The sequence below is a fragment of the Amphiprion ocellaris genome, chromosome 22 (genome assembly GCF_022539595.1).
Source record: "Amphiprion ocellaris isolate individual 3 ecotype Okinawa chromosome 22, ASM2253959v1, whole genome shotgun sequence".
Lineage (NCBI taxonomy): Eukaryota > Metazoa > Chordata > Actinopteri > Pomacentridae > Amphiprion > Amphiprion ocellaris.
In genome coordinates this window covers 2,354,527-2,371,607 of record NC_072787.1, presented here as the reverse complement: position 1 = coordinate 2,371,607, position 17,081 = coordinate 2,354,527, and the positions used below count along the sequence as shown (strand labels likewise).

Below are 17,081 nucleotides of genomic sequence, written 5' to 3'. Positions count from 1 at the left end.
CCGTCAGGGTCCCCCAGTCAGCCCTAACTATAAGCTTTGTCGAAAAGGAAGGTTTTAAGCCTGGTCTTAAAAATAGAGAGGGTGTCCGCCTCCCGAACCCAAACTGGGAGCTGGTTCCACAGGAGAGGTGCCTGATAACTGAAGGCTCTGCCTCCCATTCTACTTTTAGAGATTCTAGGAACAACAAGTAAGCCTGCAGTTTGAGAGCGAAGAGTTCTGCTAGGATAATATGGTACTATCAGGTCTTTAAGATATGATGGAGATTGGTTGTTAAGAGCTTTATATGTCAGAAGAAGGATTTTGAATTCTATTCTAGATTTAACAGGAAGCCAATGAAGAGAAACCAATATAGGAGAAATATGATCTCTCTTGCTAACTCCCGTCAGTACTCTGGCTGCAGCGTTTTGGATCAGCTGTAGATATTTCAGAGAGCTATTGGGACAACCTGATAATAAGGAATTACAGTAGTCAAGCCTAGAAGTAACAAATGCATGGACTAGTTTTTCTGCATCACTCTGAGACAGGATGTTCCTGATTTTCACAATATTTCTCAGGTGGAAAAAGGAAGTCCTACAGATTTGTTTTATGTGCGAGTTAAAGGACATGTCCTGGTCAAAGATAACACCGAGGTTCCTCACAGTAGTACTGGAGGCCAATGTAATGCCATCCAGAGTAACTATATGCTTTGAAAGCAATTCTCTAAGATGTTTGGGGCCAAATACAATGACTTCAGTCTTGTCTGAATTTAGTAGTAAGAAATTATAGGTCATCCAGGTCTTTATGTCCTTAAGACAATCTTGCAGTCTAGCTAGCTGATTAGTTTCATTTGGCTTCATAGATAAATACAATTGAGTGTCGTCAGCATAACAATGGAAATTAATACAGTGCTTCCTAATAATGTTGCCTAAGGGAAGCATGTATAATGTGAACAGTATTGGTCCTAAGACAGAACCCTGAGGAACTCCATGATTAACCCTAGTATGCTCAGAAGAGTCATTGTTGACATGCACAAATTGGAACCTGTCTGATAAGTAGGATTTAAACCAGTCCAGTGCTGTCCCTTTAATGCCAATAGAATGTTCTAGTCGCTGTAATAAAAGTTTGTGGTCGATTGTATCGAATGCTGCACTAAGGTCCAATAAAATAAGTATAGAGACCAGTCCATTATCTGACGCTATGAGAAGGTCATTAGTAACTTTCACCAGAGCTGTTTCTGTGCTATGATGCACTCTGAAGCCTGACTGAAACTCTTCAAACAAGCTATTCCTTTGTAAATGTTCACATAATTGATTTGCAACTGTTCTTTCCAGAATTTTGGAGAGAAATGGGAGGTTGGAAATTGGTCTATAGTTGGCTAAAACATCTGGATCTAGAGTGGGCTTTTTAAGTAAAGGTTTGATTACAGCAACCTTAAAAGCCTGTGGTACATAACCTGTTACTAGAGAGAGATTAATCAGATCTAACATTGAGGAATTAATTAAAGGTAAAGCCTCCTTGAACAGTCTAGTTGGGATAGGATCTAAAAGACATGTTGATGGTTTGGATGTAGAAACTATTGAAATGAGTTCAGAGAGATGTATGGGGGTGAAAAATTCTAAATATCCATCTGGTCTTACAGCCAATTCTAAAGTATCTGTACTCGATGATACATCTGTGACATTTGCAGGAAGGGCCAGAGTAATTTTTTCTCTAATCGTAATAATTTTATTTGTAAAGAAGCTCATGAAGTTGTTACTGCTCAAAGCTAAAGGAATACAAGGTTCAACAGAGCTCTGACTCTTTGTCAGCCTGGCTACAGTGCTGAAAAGAAACCTGGGGTTGTTCTTGTTTTCCTCTATTAAAGATGAATAATATGTTGTCCTGGCATTACGAAGAGCTTTTTTATAAATTACTAGACTATTTTTCCAAGCTACATAAACTTCCTCTAAATTAGTGGAATACCACTTCCTTTCCAGCTTTCGGGACGCCTGCTTTAAAGTCCGCAGCTGGGAATTATACCAAGGAGCAGGTCCTCTCTGAGATAGAACTTTCTTTTTTACAGGTGCAACACTATCAAGTGTTGTACGCAGTGAGGCTGCAGCATTATTAACAATATAATCCACTTCTGTGGGGGTAAAATTATAATATTTCCCTTCCATTATATCAGTAAGTGGTGCTGGACTAAATAGAGAGGGTATTATTTCCTTAAATTTAGTCACCGAATTGTGAGACAGACATCTACTGTAATGATATTTATTCTTAACTCCTATACAATCTATTGTTGTAAATTGAAATGTTATCATAAAATGGTCAGAAAGAAGAGGGTTCCGGGGAAGTACTGTTAACTGTTTGATTTCTATGCCATAAGTCAGAACGAGGTCAAGGGTATGATTAAAACTATGAGTTGGTTTATTTACATGTTGAGAAAACCCAATTGAGTCTAATATTGAATTAAAAGCAGTCGTAAGGCTGTCACTGTCCACGTCAACATGAATGTTGAAGTCACCCACAATAATGACTTTATCTGAGCTGAGCACTAAATCAGATAAAAAGTCTGAGAATTGAGATAAAAACTCAGAGTAAGTTCCATTCCTACAGCCTGATGCAAGTTGGAACTCTACCGAAAATGTAAACAAAGCCATTACATGCATCACGATATTGATCAGTTCTTCAGAGAAGTCATGAATACCAATGACTTTCATGCATGTATGAGTCAGCTTTCCTTTTCTTTGAAGCACTGCCATCAGAAGAGTCTGACTTATGCTTGGGAGCCATAATGAAGGGCAAAAAGTTAGTGAATGTAGCACAATCCAAGGTGGAGTACAACCACAGAATGTAAACAATGCCGTCTTATAGCAGCGGGGGACGACGTATTCATCCGCTCTGATCTACACTACAGATGAATCCAAAAGATTTTCCATCTTCTCATGGCTTTATGCCTTGCAGAAAAGAAAGTGTTTTAAAGACACTGTCAGCCAACCAAAGGTTCACTGTTTTAACTCGAGAAATCTTTCAGTGTTTTCTAATTACTACGTTACAGACTGTCTGATGAAAAGGGCAAACTTTAAAAACAGTGCTTTTCTGCATGAACAGGAATTGTGCGTATATCGAACCTGTCTCGCGGTCATGCTGGACCTGCCTCCTTTCATCAGCAAAGGCTCGGAGCCAGCGCTGCTTCTGCTCGGGCTTCTTGGCACACAAGAGGTGGACTTCGTCGCTAGCAAGTGACCGCAGTTTCAGGGCGTTCTTCACACTGATGTTAAAGTCCTTCTCCTTCCCATCTTCCATGTCTATCACCTCCATGTGGTCCATGTCCATCCGCCCCTTGTAGTAGAGCATGTCCCGACGCAGGAGGTCCTACAGTGATAAGGATGGCAAATTTAGCCCAGAATTCTTCTGAAAAGTGCAAGAACCAAACAATACCAACATGGCTGACTATTACTCTGCTTTGCTGAATATAATTAATTCTATATTGAAAATTAATTCGGGAGTTGTGCAAAATGTACACAGATAAGGCAAAACATTACAACCACTCACACAACAAATAACATTGACTAACATGTAACAGTGGCACATGTCAAGGTCTGAGGTTTAATTAACTTTCAGTGAGTGGTAATTTCTCTGAACAGCAAAGCTTGAAGGGTGTTATGAAGAGTGGTCTGAGGAGGAAGAGGTCATAAATCACAGAGACAGTGCTGGGAATGTGCTGGACCAAGTCTGATCCAATTTACAACTTAGAGGACTATCTTGGTGTCAGACCCCACAGATCACTTTCAGAAGTCTTGCCTCATGGGTCAGAGATGTCTTAGTGGCATGCAAAGTACCAACAGCCAATTAGGAAGGTGGTCCTAGCGTATTGGCTATTCTGTGGAGTTTACTAAGGAGCAGAACAAACCGTGAAACATTGTGGTGGTAGTGTAGTAGTAGTAGTAGTAGTAGTAGTTCCACAGGACCTGGATGACTTGTCATCATCGATGGAGCCATGAATTCTGCTGTCTATCAAAAAATCCTCCTGGAGAATATCTACCATCAGTTTATGAACTAAAGCTCAAGCACAAATGGATTCTACAGCATGACAATGACCCAAAGGACACAAACAAGTCCACCTCTGAGTGGCTCAAAAAGAACAAAATGAAAGGTTTTGGAGTGGTCCAGTCAAAGTCTGGACTTGAATCCAGTTGAGATGTCATGGCAAGACCTTTAAAGGGCAGTTCATGCTTGAAAACCATCTAATGTGACCAGATTAAAACTATTCTGCAGTGAAGAGTGACCCAAAATTCTCCATGGCAATGTAAAGGACTAATCACAAGCTGAGCAGTCATGCACCTACCTCGCTGCTATAAATACTGTCCAGGAGGATTTTCTGATAGAGAGCAGAATTCATGGCTCCATCAGTTATGACAAGTCGTCCAGGTCCTCAAACCATCACACTACCATCACCATGTTTCACTGTTTGTTCTGCTCCTTAGTACACTCCACGGAATAGCCAATACATTAATACATTGGAACCACCTTCAAATTGGCTGTTGTTACCGCTTCTTAACTCAAATGTTTGTCTTTTACTGTAATTCAAAAAGTGTCCATACTGTGAAAATGAGTGAGAAGTGCCAACAAAAGGAAGACCTCATCTGGTGCAAGCAGATGAGGGTCATTCATGCTCCTTTTCCCTTGTAAAGAAGGAGACTGCATCGATAACCCCCTCAGTTAACAATGTACAGTTCAATTTCCTGTCATGGACGACCACATCAACTTTTTCAGCAGTTTATTATTCTGTTCTTTGTATTTAGAGGTTCCATTTCCTGACATTGATTTTATTCTGACTCAAATGCAATCAGAGGCATTTATGAAGCAATGCTTCATGTTCTCAAATGAGTCAAATAAAAAGTTTTGTACTACATTCCTTTTGAGTGCTTCTCAAACTAAGACAGGCTAGGTCGCCACTTTGGGCTTTTCTTGTTACCTGGAATATTGACATGAAAATGAACGGAACTCTTATTAATTTTAAGTACAAGCACTTAATTCAGTTTGTTATTATCTGGATCATGTCATCTCTTGTATTAGAAATCAGGAGGATCTTGTCAGTGGTTTGATCAGTCCATTGGAGTTCTTCAACTGCAGCATGTTCACTTAAAACGTTCCTGCATGCTGTTATCGGTATTGATCAATTGAGCATACAGCTTAATGCTGAGGCACCTTTTTGCAGTACACCATCTGATGATCAAACAGGAAGAACATTCTCTGTTGACTCTTCGCCTGAGGCTGGGACAGTTTGGTCAACTCCCCCGAAAATATGAGGTCAGAGCTTCTGCTGAGGACATCCTCACCCTGCATGGATCAAAACACACACAAACACACACAGAGTTGTTACTTGCTTCTGAGACTTACTATTGTTACAGTAGGCAATATGAAGTGAGAGAGGATTTCATGTCATACCTCCCAGTCCTCTATGGAGCTCTGCCATTGGGCAATCTTGTCGATGTTCTCAAGGCGTCGTTTCCGTTCATTGATCAGCCTCGCCACATTCTTCATGGCATTTAAGGCTGCCTCCACATCTTTGTAATCTCTAAAGATATCAGAGAGTGACATGCTGGTGAGGTGTAAAGATGAAAGTAGGACATTTGTGTATATATATATATATATATATATATATATATATATATATATATATATATATATATATATATATATATATATATATATATATATATATATATATATATATATATATATATATATATATTCTTGCAGAAAAAAAATCCATGAAAAGTCCAAAACCAACACTGAATCTATCCTGCTGGCAAATAATTGAAGTATCAAAGCCTCATGTATTGTATTCCTTTATGCTACAGAATTTCATTGTTGATCCAAAGCTTTACAAACACATCCCTGAGCCACACTGCTGCCTTGGCTGCATTGACATGCCACAGTAAAGTACAAATTGTGATGATGTCTTAGAAATTGTGACCTCCCTTCTTTTGCTTCATCCAGTAATTAAGTACATGACATTTCTGTTACCTTCTTTACAGTCTAAACATTAACAAATCTGCCAGGGACCAAGAGAAGCACCTTAGAATGAAGGTCATAAAATCTAACAAGGTTCATCAGAAACGGACCCTAATGTACCTGGGGTTAAAACATGTCCCCAACAAATGCACTATTTCCTCCAGTTTCAGCTAAAATCAAACTATAGATTTGTGAGGCATCTATAAAGGTTATTATATAGGTTAGTAAACTATTGAACGAATTTGTGACTATTTGTGATTTTGGTTATCTTATGAAATTCATGTGACCTATTGTCCTTTTATTGTGACCTATTGTGTTTTACTGCATGTTTCACTGTTATGTCTTCTGTGTGTACTTTTTTTTTGATATCCTTTTCTTGTGACTTATTGTCCTATGTTTCACTGTTATGTTTTTTTTTTTTTTTTTAACCTGCCTAGGGACTGTGGATATAAATTAGCATTGTTGCTATAATCCGGCATATTTATGTCTATTGTTGTTTAAATAGACATTCAGTAATGTGCACTGTCCCTATCAAATAAATACATAAATAAATAATTCATGCAGAGAGTAACAAAATATTGCATAATGCTATTTTTAATGGCAGTAGACGTATAAAAATAGAATCTGAACCAACGCAAACATAAACGAAGACACTTTACTACTGAAGCACATTAGTTGCAGCTGGAAATAAATGACAAACACAGCAAGGAGTTCAAATGAAGTGTTTAAAAACTGCAATAATTACAAATTTCTATCAGTAAAGTATGTGTCTTGTATTTTTAGGTTTAATAATAAAATAACTTGGAATAAACAATATTTTAGATTTTAAATGTGGCCTCTTTATCAGAGCATTTTTTTTTACCATTGTACACTACAGGACAAACATCTGGAAGCACCTTTAGGTTTCTGTTCACAATGCCTTTCTTCAAAACCAGTATGAATTCGATGGATTGTGGGATGTATTTACTGCATGATCAGACTTTGCTTTCACTAATATGATTCATTTTCCTCAATTTACCTTGAGGTATACATTGAAGTTACCAGACAATTGCTGAATAAATCTTCACAAAAGAAAAAGATGGGCTTAGTTTTACGGTTGAGAAGATTTACAAGAGTTACAACTACAGTAAAAAAGTATAAAAACAAATTACAGTTTGCATTATTCACTTTAGCTCTTTGGCTTTTGAGAGTTTGCATCCAAAATCCCAATAAATCTCAACTGTGTCCATATCTCTGACACCACAGAAATGGCTAGAAAGAAACAGCTGAATAAAGAAAGAAAGAGTACAGATTTATACATTGAGGAAAGAAAGTTACACTGAAAGAGAAACTGGAAAACGCCTAATGGTGTCCAACAAATGAGTTCACTACCCCTGAAGAGACTAAAAGAAACTGGAAGTTATGATAGAAAAAGATGTGAAAGAAAGAGGTTTACTACAAAAGCAGAGGATAAACATATCATTGGCACCAGTAAGAGAGATCAGCAGAAAGCAGCACCACAAATAAGGGAGGAAACCAACATGACAAGGTCAAAAGACAAATCTCTGACAACTGAAAAGACGTTTGAGAAAAGCTGGTCTGAAGGGTTGTGTATCTGCAAAAAAAAAGCCCACTACTTTGTCCAAAGAACAAGAAAAAGAGATATGAGTGGGAAAAAGCACACAACAATTGGACCTATGAAACCACTTCTTTGGACTGACGAAAGGAAGTTAGAACTATTTGTTTCAAATTGCAGAGTCTATATCCGCAGGCAAACTGGTGAACGTCTTAAAGCACCATGCGTAACAAACACATTAAAACATGGTGGTGGTAGTGCCATGGTTTGGGGATGTTTTGCAGGTGATAGAGTAGGAGATTTGCTTGAAGTAAAGGGTATCATGAGGAAGGAACAGTACCACTCCATCCTCCAGCATCATGCAGCTCCATCTGGACTAAGACTTGTGGATCCAAAGTTTGTTTTTCAGAAAGATAATGACACAAAGCTTTCTTCCAAGCTCTGTCAGGGTTACCTACACAAAAAAAAGAGGAAGGTGTTCTTGGAAAGATGGTTTGGCCCCTCAGTCTCCAGACCTCTCTCCAACTGAGCTTGTGTGGGACGAATTGGATCCATCAGTCACAAAAGTGCGTCCCACGATTCAGCAGTCTCTCACTGATGAACTGAAGAAAGCTTGGAATGCAAATCCTGGCAAATACCTTAAAAGACTTGTGGAATGAATGCCTGGTATATGCCATGCTGTTGTTAAAGCCAAAGGAGGTTACTTTGAAGAAAGCAAAGTCTAAGCAAGAAAAACCCAAATATCTGATAAATACACTGATCAGGCATCACATTCTGACCACTGACAGGTGAAGCAAATAACACTGATTATCTCTTCATCATGGCACCTGTTAGTGGGTTGGATATATTAGTCAGCAAGTGAACATTTTGTCCTCATAGTTGATGTTAGAAGCAGGAAAAATGGGCAGCATAAGGATGTGAATGAGTTTGACAAGGACCAAATAGTGATGGATAGACGACTGGATCAGAGCATCTCCAGAACTGCAGCTCTTGTGGGATGTTCCTGGTCTACAGTGGTCAGGATCTATCAAAAGTGGTCCAAGGAAGGAACAGTGGTGAACCAGAGACAGGGTCATGGGAAGTCAAGGTTCATTGATGCATGTGGGGAGGAAGGCTGGTCCATGTGGTCAGATCCAACAGATGAACTACTGTTGCTCAGATTACTGAAGAAGTTACTGCTGGTTCTGATAGAAAGGTGTCAGAATACATAGAGCATCACAGTTTGTTGTGTATGGAGCTGCATTGCTGCAGACCAGTCAGGATGTCCATGCTGATCCCTGAGCACCACTGAAAGTGCCAACAATGGACATGTGAGCATCAGAATTGGACCACAGAGCAATGGAAGAAGATGTCCTGGTCCGATGGATCATGTTTGCTTTTAAATCACGTGGATGTCCGGATGTGTGTGCATCGCTTACCTGGGGAACACATGACACCAGGATGCACTATGGGAAGAAGGCAAGCCAGCAGAGGCAGTGTGATGCTTTGGGTAATGTTCTGCTGGAAAACCTTGGGTCCTCCATCCATGTGGATGTTATTTTGACATGGACCGCCTACCTAAGCATTGTTGCAGACCATATAAACTCTTTCATGGAAATGGTATTCCCTGATGGCTGTGGCCTCTTTCAGCAGGATAATGCACCATGACACAAAGCAGAAATGGTTCAGGAATGGTTTGAGGAGATCAGCAACCAGTTTGAGGTGTTGACTTGGCCTCCAAATTTCCCAGATCTCAATCCAATCAAGCATCTGTAGGATGCGCTGGACAAACAAGTCTGATCCATGGAGGCCCCACCTCGTAGCTTCCAGGACTTAAAGGATCTGCTGCTAACATCTTGGTACCAGATACCACAGCACACCTTCAGGGTCTAGTGGAGTCCATGTCTTGACGGGTCAGGACTGTTTTGGCAGCAAAAGGGGAACCAACACATTAGTAGGCAGGTGGTCATAATGTTATGCTTGATCCATGGAACGTAAAAGTGCATTCTGATGAGTGATTCTATATAATAATCATGTATATTTTGTTGCAAAGTATGCCAGTGAAACTGATCTTTTTTTGTACAGATTTGACCTTGCTTCCAAATTTTTGATCTGTAGTGTATGTAAAAGGGTCACATTTTTTGAAAAATTTGAATGAGAATGATTTCAATATACAAATTATTTTTTATTTATATCTTATTTTGTCACAATGAACCTTTGTGTTTTTTATCATTTCAAGGTAATAAAAATGAACAAAAACAACAACAACAAAAACACTGCTTAACTTGAAATCATGGATATTGATTGCATATGCTTATGTGGAATGAGAGCTGATCTATCTCTTGAAGAAATCATAAAAGCCATCAGAACATCCATGCACCAGTGGATCTCCTGAAATGCCTCCCTGTATGACAGCAGAAAGAGTTCTCATTCACCTGTGCTGTGGGTTGGTGTATTTGAGCAGCTCAGCCAGCTGCAGCGGGTATTTGCAGATCTTCTGAACCGGAGTGAGCAGGAAGCCATCCAAAGAAATGTCGATCATCTTCTGGAGCAGTCGGCAGGCCTCAAAGAAGAACACGTACTTGTTGACCTTCATCAGCTTGGAGAGCTGGACGCAGGCATTGGGGTGGTTGTTGCAGTACTCTGAATAAATCTGGAAATCTGTTTGCTGTGCATTAAAAAAACAATAGAAAGAGGCAGAGACAAGAGAACAGTTTGAGCAGATCATTTAGCCTAGGGTAAAAAAAGACTCACAGTACTGAAGTACATTTTCTACAATCTATATAAATGGACTTTACAATCAGCTGAATTTAAAAAGAAAAAAATGAAAGGGTGGCTTAAAGAGACAGTGTGAAGTTTAAAAAAAAGAAAAATGATTTCTAAAGCAGAAGGGATGCTAACCAGCTAGTGGATGCCATTCCTTTAAAATCTCCTCCTTAAATCCATACCGTAATGTCGAAATACCTCTGAAAATCACAGGCTTTATACAATTTCTCGGTATTTAAGTTGTTTTGACTGACTTTTATGACTCAGCTTACATGTTCAAGGAAACAGCAGCCGATCTCGCTGAGGTGTGGCTGCTCCTTGTTAAACTTCTTCTCCAGGCCTTTCAGAAACTTTCTCTGGAATCGGTAGATATCTTCAATATTGCCAAAGATGGTACGAAGCTGCTCTTCGTTGAACATGTCTGTCCTCTTGCGACACTGTTTGATGTAACCCTGAGGGATCATGACATGACAAGACATAACACATCTGTCACACACAATGTATGTACAATAACATACATATGGGGATTACATATTTATACTAAACATATAATGTTAAGTAGAATGTCGTTAGAGGTAGTCAGTTTATCCCACTGCAAGTATGTACAAATACTCTGAACCAGTTATCCAGAACAGTTTTTTCCTACGTTTTTTAGTTCTTTAATATGTAGGTGTTGCGTTGATTTACATTCTCAGGTTGTTTTCTGAAAACACATATATTTTAATTATGGCAGTAATCCGTTACATGTGAAGTGCATAAAGGAGTAAACCTCATCTCATTTCAGGCAGTCTGGTTCATGCTTTATTCTGTAGGTTCCATTATCTAATACTTTACACAGGTTCAAATGTCTATGTAAGAGATGATGTGCAATGACATGTCCAAACAGCATAGCATCTGGAAAGTCCATTACTTTTTACATTGCCATAGAATGCATCATCTGAGAGACTGATTATGCATTCTGAAGCAAGAATGAGAACTTAACACAGGGGCTGTCTACAAAATCTCATATAATCTGTGTTTACGAGTGCAAAAGTGTTTCGATTTTCATTTAAAACCTGAACGCAACAAGAATTATTCTGCAGGCCTGATTCATGTGTGTTCTGTTTATGCCGACTGCTAGAGAGGGTGTGATTAGATACCACACAACATCACCTAGAGAAAAGTAAGATTCAAAGTGACATATCTTTGTGTACCGGACATAACTGAGCTCCATTTAACATTAATATGAGACTAAGTTTAGCTCCAAAGAAGTAATCTTCCTCTCGTCTCAGTCTGATCCAATTTCACGTTTTGTTTTTTTCTCTCACGGCCCTGAAATATATTTGTCTGAATTAATCACCTCTTCAGCTAACAGTAAATTTCAAAGGAAGACTGGATGCCAAACTAACCTGCACAATAGTACAAACTGTCTCTGATCAAATTCCAGTCTCCACTGTGTGTCTTTTCATCTGTTCTCAGAGCAGCCTTACTACTACTATAAAGGTGTTATTGGAGCAAAACAAATGAGTGCCTGTGACAGGAATCTGTAGTTGTAGAAAGAAGTTAGATATGTGTATCAGAAAATTTGAGGTCTAGGAGTTGTAAATTTGTCGAGTTTTTGAGTCCCATGAACACAACAGTTACATCCCCTCAAATTCTTCATTAAATGCAGACAAATCCTCTTCTATGAATCACAAACTAAGAAAGTCATACATTCACATTTGTGCTACAGTGGCTGCAGTGAATACGTTGCAAAACAAATGCACACACTTGTACTAAAAACATGAAGACAAGAAGAAAATTTGCCCATTCCTGCATTGGCAGTTGCACACTAGAAGAATATTTAGATCTTTCTTGGACACTTTTTTCTTGCACAAATACAAGTCACAACTACAACAGCTTGAATCCGCCGCTTTAACTCCCGGTTTAGTTTATTGCTCACATATGATAAGTTCTGCACACTACCAGTGAAATATATAGCAAAAGTGATCTGTGCATCTGTCCAGTCAGGGGTGGCTACTGTTCAGAGCTCCTTGGTACCTCAATGAAAACTCCAGCCTCGACTTCCCAACTAAACAGCTGATGTTAAAGGTACGCTCTCTGATATCAACCACTGGTATATGTTGGCATATTGCTAGCTCTTAGTGCAATACATTGAGAACTATGCTGCTTTGGACCTAGCTACTGACAAACCAGCAGATCTTTCATGTCAAGACACCTTTAAAAGGCAAAAAGATGAGGAGAAATTAATACCTGTTTATCTATTTTGCTGTTTTTACAGTTCTGGGTAAACTGCATTTGGAGGAAAAAATGATATGTTTAGTACATAGGTTTTAGTTTCCTTTTCAGTACACATCTCTTTGAATGGGAACTGTATTTATTTATTTGTAAGAAAGAATATAGAGATGTTGTCCACAGTGTGGCACAGTGGAGCACTGGTTAGCACTGTCATGTCAGGAAGAAGCTTCTGGAATATAATCTGCTGGGTCAATATATAATTGGAGGACTTTTTGTAACATAGCTGACAGGTATCACAGTTGACATTTTTTGCTGTTTTCAGGCCTAAAATCAACATGGCCGCCTATAACCAAACATCACATGGCATTTTACAGAAAGATTCTTCTAAATATTTTATATACAATTGAGTAAAATTGAAATTGAAAGTTATTTCTAAAGATATTGTCGTAAACCTGTTGACTACTTTATATTAAATAAGTCAGAAAGCCTTGGAGTCTGGCCAGTCTTTTCTTCAGGAGGAAATGACATCATGTGGAGCAGGTCATGTGATCTGGAATTAACACACTTCCTGGAGAGGTGTTTTTTGTAATGAGGAACTTAGTGGAAAGTGATTTCTTGGACACAGACACAATTTGTTATTTTCCACATAAAACTTGATCTATTGCCAAAACAGAAATATCTGTCATGATTTTCTCAACTTAATAAAAAGAACACAATCAAAACTATTTCTGAATCAGCTCATTTTATTATTGTTTAGCTAATTAGAAGGTGGTTGTTATTAAATTCAGATGGTTATTTAGTTAACATTTTAGTGATATCCAGTCATTTTTTATTAATAAGTGATTGTTTCCATCATAAATAATTATGGATTTTGTAAAGACATGATCATAATGAACATAAAAACATTTTTTTTTCTTTAAAATAAAAATGTATGCAAGATATATCCCATGGACTTCAAAAGTCCCTCAGTTATACACTGATCCTGCTAGTCAGCTAAGGCCTCTCTATATGGAGTCTGCATGTTTCCTCCTCAACACTGGCATGTATTGCAGGTTAACTGGTGATTCTGAACTGGCCACGGTTCTGCTTGGCTGTCTGTTCTGTTGTGTTGGCACTGTAATGAACTGGTGACCTGTTCAAGATTTATCCAGTCAGCTGCAATGTGCTCAAGCCCACGATTTATTTTTGATGATACAAAGAAAAGGATGCTGTGAGCAGCTGTGCTGAGTGTATTTTCCTCTTGGTAAATGTCATTAATATATCATATATTTATACAATATATAAATAACTTACATTAAGATTAGGTTTACCGGTGAGATGTAATTCGATTTGGACCTGCCAGCCAATACTAAATGAATTGGAGCTGGTCTATGACAATACACACCACCGTTCAAAAGATTGGGGTCACCCACAAAGTTTCATGCTTTCCATGAAAACTCCCACTTTTATCCATGTGCTAACATAACTGCACAAGGGTTTTCTAATCATCAATGAGCCTTTCAACACCATTAGCTAACACAATGTAGCATTAGAACACAGGAGTGATGGTTGCTGGAAATGTTCCTCTGTACCCCTATGGAGATATTCCATTAAAAATCAGCTGTTTCCAGTTACAATAGTCATTTACCACATTTCAAAAATAAGGACATTTCTAAGTGACCCCAAACTTTGAACGGTAGTGTCTGAACATAACAATTAATGAGAGCATGTTTTCACAAGACCTGATCCAGACCTCGCAGATGTCTTTCAGGTGCTTGATGTAGTCTCTCTCTGTGCTCATGATCTCATTGATGACATTAGTTCTCATCTGCTCTTTGCAGGGTAAACCAGGTCCCAACAACAGACCCAGACTTGCCGGGTCCTCCTCTCCTGTCTGAGCCTCCTCTGGATGAGCCAGATACTCGTCTATGGGCTCATCCTGGTTCACACGCAACTGAAGACAATACAGATTAGTGTTAAAACTTCAGGGAGAATTCTAATTCTTCACTCAAAATAACTCTCTTTCATTTGTAAATTTTCTCTTGACAAAAATCCCATCAATGTGAACTGCAGTTTAACTGCTCCTGGTTAGTGATTTAATTAGAACAAATGCACATTTTCAAGCTGATTTTGATAGTGTGTGTCAAGTTATTTTCTTTAGGCCTTTCTGCATAAACATAGCGTGCTTATTACGTGCCATGTGTTAATCAGGATTCACACAAAAAGCAGCCCTTATTTTGCAGATAACAGATATATTGGTAACAGTTTGAGGCTTTGTGTTGCACAGACTACCAATGTGACAACAGATGCGGTCATTAATCAAACAGTGTATTAAAAGCTGTATAGGTGATCATTTCTATCTTCTAGCAGCCTGGACAGTTTCTCTTACCCGTACAAAGCTGGCAGGGAACCAACCCTCGCTGTCCATTATGCGACCCCACCACCACTCCTTGTTCGTGGCATCCACTACTTCAATGACATCACCAGCCTTGAAGCCCAGCTCCTGGTCATCCATGGTGACATGGTCCCAGAGGGCCTCGGCATACACCACGCTGCCATCACTGATCAGCTGCAGAGAAATGGGTCAGGTTTTTATCAACTGTATTTCTGGTTTCGGCACATGGTATGCAACTATCCTAAGGACTTTCCACAAGATGTCATGATTGCAACAGGGACAATGATAGCCATAAAATAGATATAAAGTGTGAATCACCCATCACTAACATGATAATGGATGTGGATTATAGCATTACACACTGTCAATACAACATGCAGGAGGTCCTTGCTTTACAACGTCCTGGACTTATGTTGTTTCACTGCTACGTCAGAGCTGATTACAGGCCGGTCCTTGGTTTCACGTACGGCGTTTCGTCGTTACATCAGAACTGGCTACGTGGAAGTAGTTAGCGAGTGGAGCAGACGAATACATCATCACACGGCGAGCGGAGTGGATGAATGCTGTATATACAGTAGTCACACAGTGCAAAAAAGACAGCTTTGTTTACATTTGCTGCCACATTGGATTATGCTACATTTGCTAACTTCATTATGGCTCCCAAGTGTAAGTCAGACTTACAGTGTACATTTTCGTCCGTATTTTCTTATCGAGTTGCGTTTCAGTGTGAGTTAATGACTGTTTTTGTTACTGTAGTTGTACAAATATGCAAACTGATCAGTATTGTGATGCACATAACGGCGTTGTTTACATTTTCACCGGAGTTCCGACTTACAGCGAAAATCAACTTACGTCACACCGTACGAACAGAACTCCTGCGTAAGTTGAGGACCCCCTGTATCTTTCAGATCTTTAAGATTCAGGCAGCTATCTTCTTATCTGCACACACTCCACCATTTGCTAATTAACTTGCCATGGGTTATCTAAACTTGGACTACAAGTGTCTTCATAATAAAGTTGCATCAGAAAGGGAAGTTGTAGAGTTTGAAAGAGATTGGTGTTTACTAAGGATGATACTAGAGATGCACAATGGAACAATGTAAGATCCAGAGTTTTTGGAGCTTGAACTTAGACACTATGTTATTAGTTTGGAAACATCAACTTAAATTAAGCATTTTTCTTTATTCTTCACCATTTTCTGGAATTTAGAATAATACTGAAGGCCAGGGGTCGACAGATATGTTTGTTAAAAAACAAAAATCCAAGACCGATATAATAATCAATATATTATAATTAGTAATCAATGAGACCAGCAAGCAATATTTGGCACTGATATACATTGTAGTAAAAACTTCAATCACAATGTCAAAACTTAAAATATCCACAGACTCCAACACAAATTTTCACTGAAATGACTGTTTATTTTAGAACTGCAACAAATAATTCATTAATCAGTTCATTGTCAGTTATTACATTAATCACCAATTATGTTGACAATCCATTAATCAATAATGTAGAGTCATTTTGCAAGAATAAAGAAAGTCTACATTTTTGCAGCTTCTTAAATGTGAGTATGTTTTAGTTTCTTCTCTCCTCTATAAGAGTAAACTCAACATCAATGGGTTGGGAAACACTAATTAACATTTTTCACTAAGTTTTAAGATTTACAAACCAAACAACAAGTCGATTAATCCAGAAAATAATTAACAGATTAATCCAAATGAAAAAAGAAGTTAGTTTTAGTCATTGTTCATTTAGGTTGTTCATTTAATTAAGAGGACTTTCCAGCATGTGTCCTTTAGTGTTGATAGACGCAAGCTTCTGGCAGTCACTTTGGTGATTTTCTTACACGTTTCTGTGCGATAACGGATACGGAGGTCGATCAGATAAAAGCTCCTGTGATCGACTCCAAACCCAACCTGTGGACATCGCTAGTGTCTGCATGTGTGGTTCCAAACGTGACGCATGGATGGAGCTATGATGGTGGACAGGGGTGTTGCACATGTTTTCAAAATTCTTGCCAACAACTAACTAGCTGGGCAATTACAACATCCTGCAGGGGCACACCAGAACAAAAAATGTAACACATTTTTGTAGTAAGTGGTTTCACTACAGACGCTTTAGTGTTTACCACAAAATTCCACCATAATCATGACCATAACCTGATACCATGTGCATCATCGCTCTAACAAGCAGGCAGGCTGACCA

General features: G+C 38.8%; 1 protein-coding gene across 8 annotated transcripts in view; it reads right to left on the bottom strand.

Annotated features, from left to right (window-relative positions):
- Positions 1–17,081, bottom strand: part of arhgef4 (Rho guanine nucleotide exchange factor (GEF) 4) — a 117,572-nt gene that overhangs the window by 4,313 nt on the left and 96,178 nt on the right. For 7 of the 8 annotated variants that reach the window (XM_023299997.3, XM_035943787.2, XM_035943790.2 and 4 more), the window contains 7 exons: positions 14,868–15,047; positions 14,232–14,432; positions 10,555–10,734; positions 9,952–10,184; positions 5,413–5,542; positions 5,173–5,304; positions 3,093–3,336 (listed from right to left, as the gene is read on the bottom strand). In XM_023299997.3, the coding sequence (XP_023155765.3) occupies positions 3,093–3,336; positions 5,173–5,304; positions 5,413–5,542; positions 9,952–10,184; positions 10,555–10,734; positions 14,232–14,432; positions 14,868–15,047 (1,300 nt within the window). The remainder of the gene's footprint in view (positions 1–3,092; positions 3,337–5,172; positions 5,305–5,412; positions 5,543–9,951; positions 10,185–10,554; positions 10,735–14,231; positions 14,433–14,867; positions 15,048–17,081) is intronic. The other variant, XM_055006977.1, reaches the window with a different exon arrangement.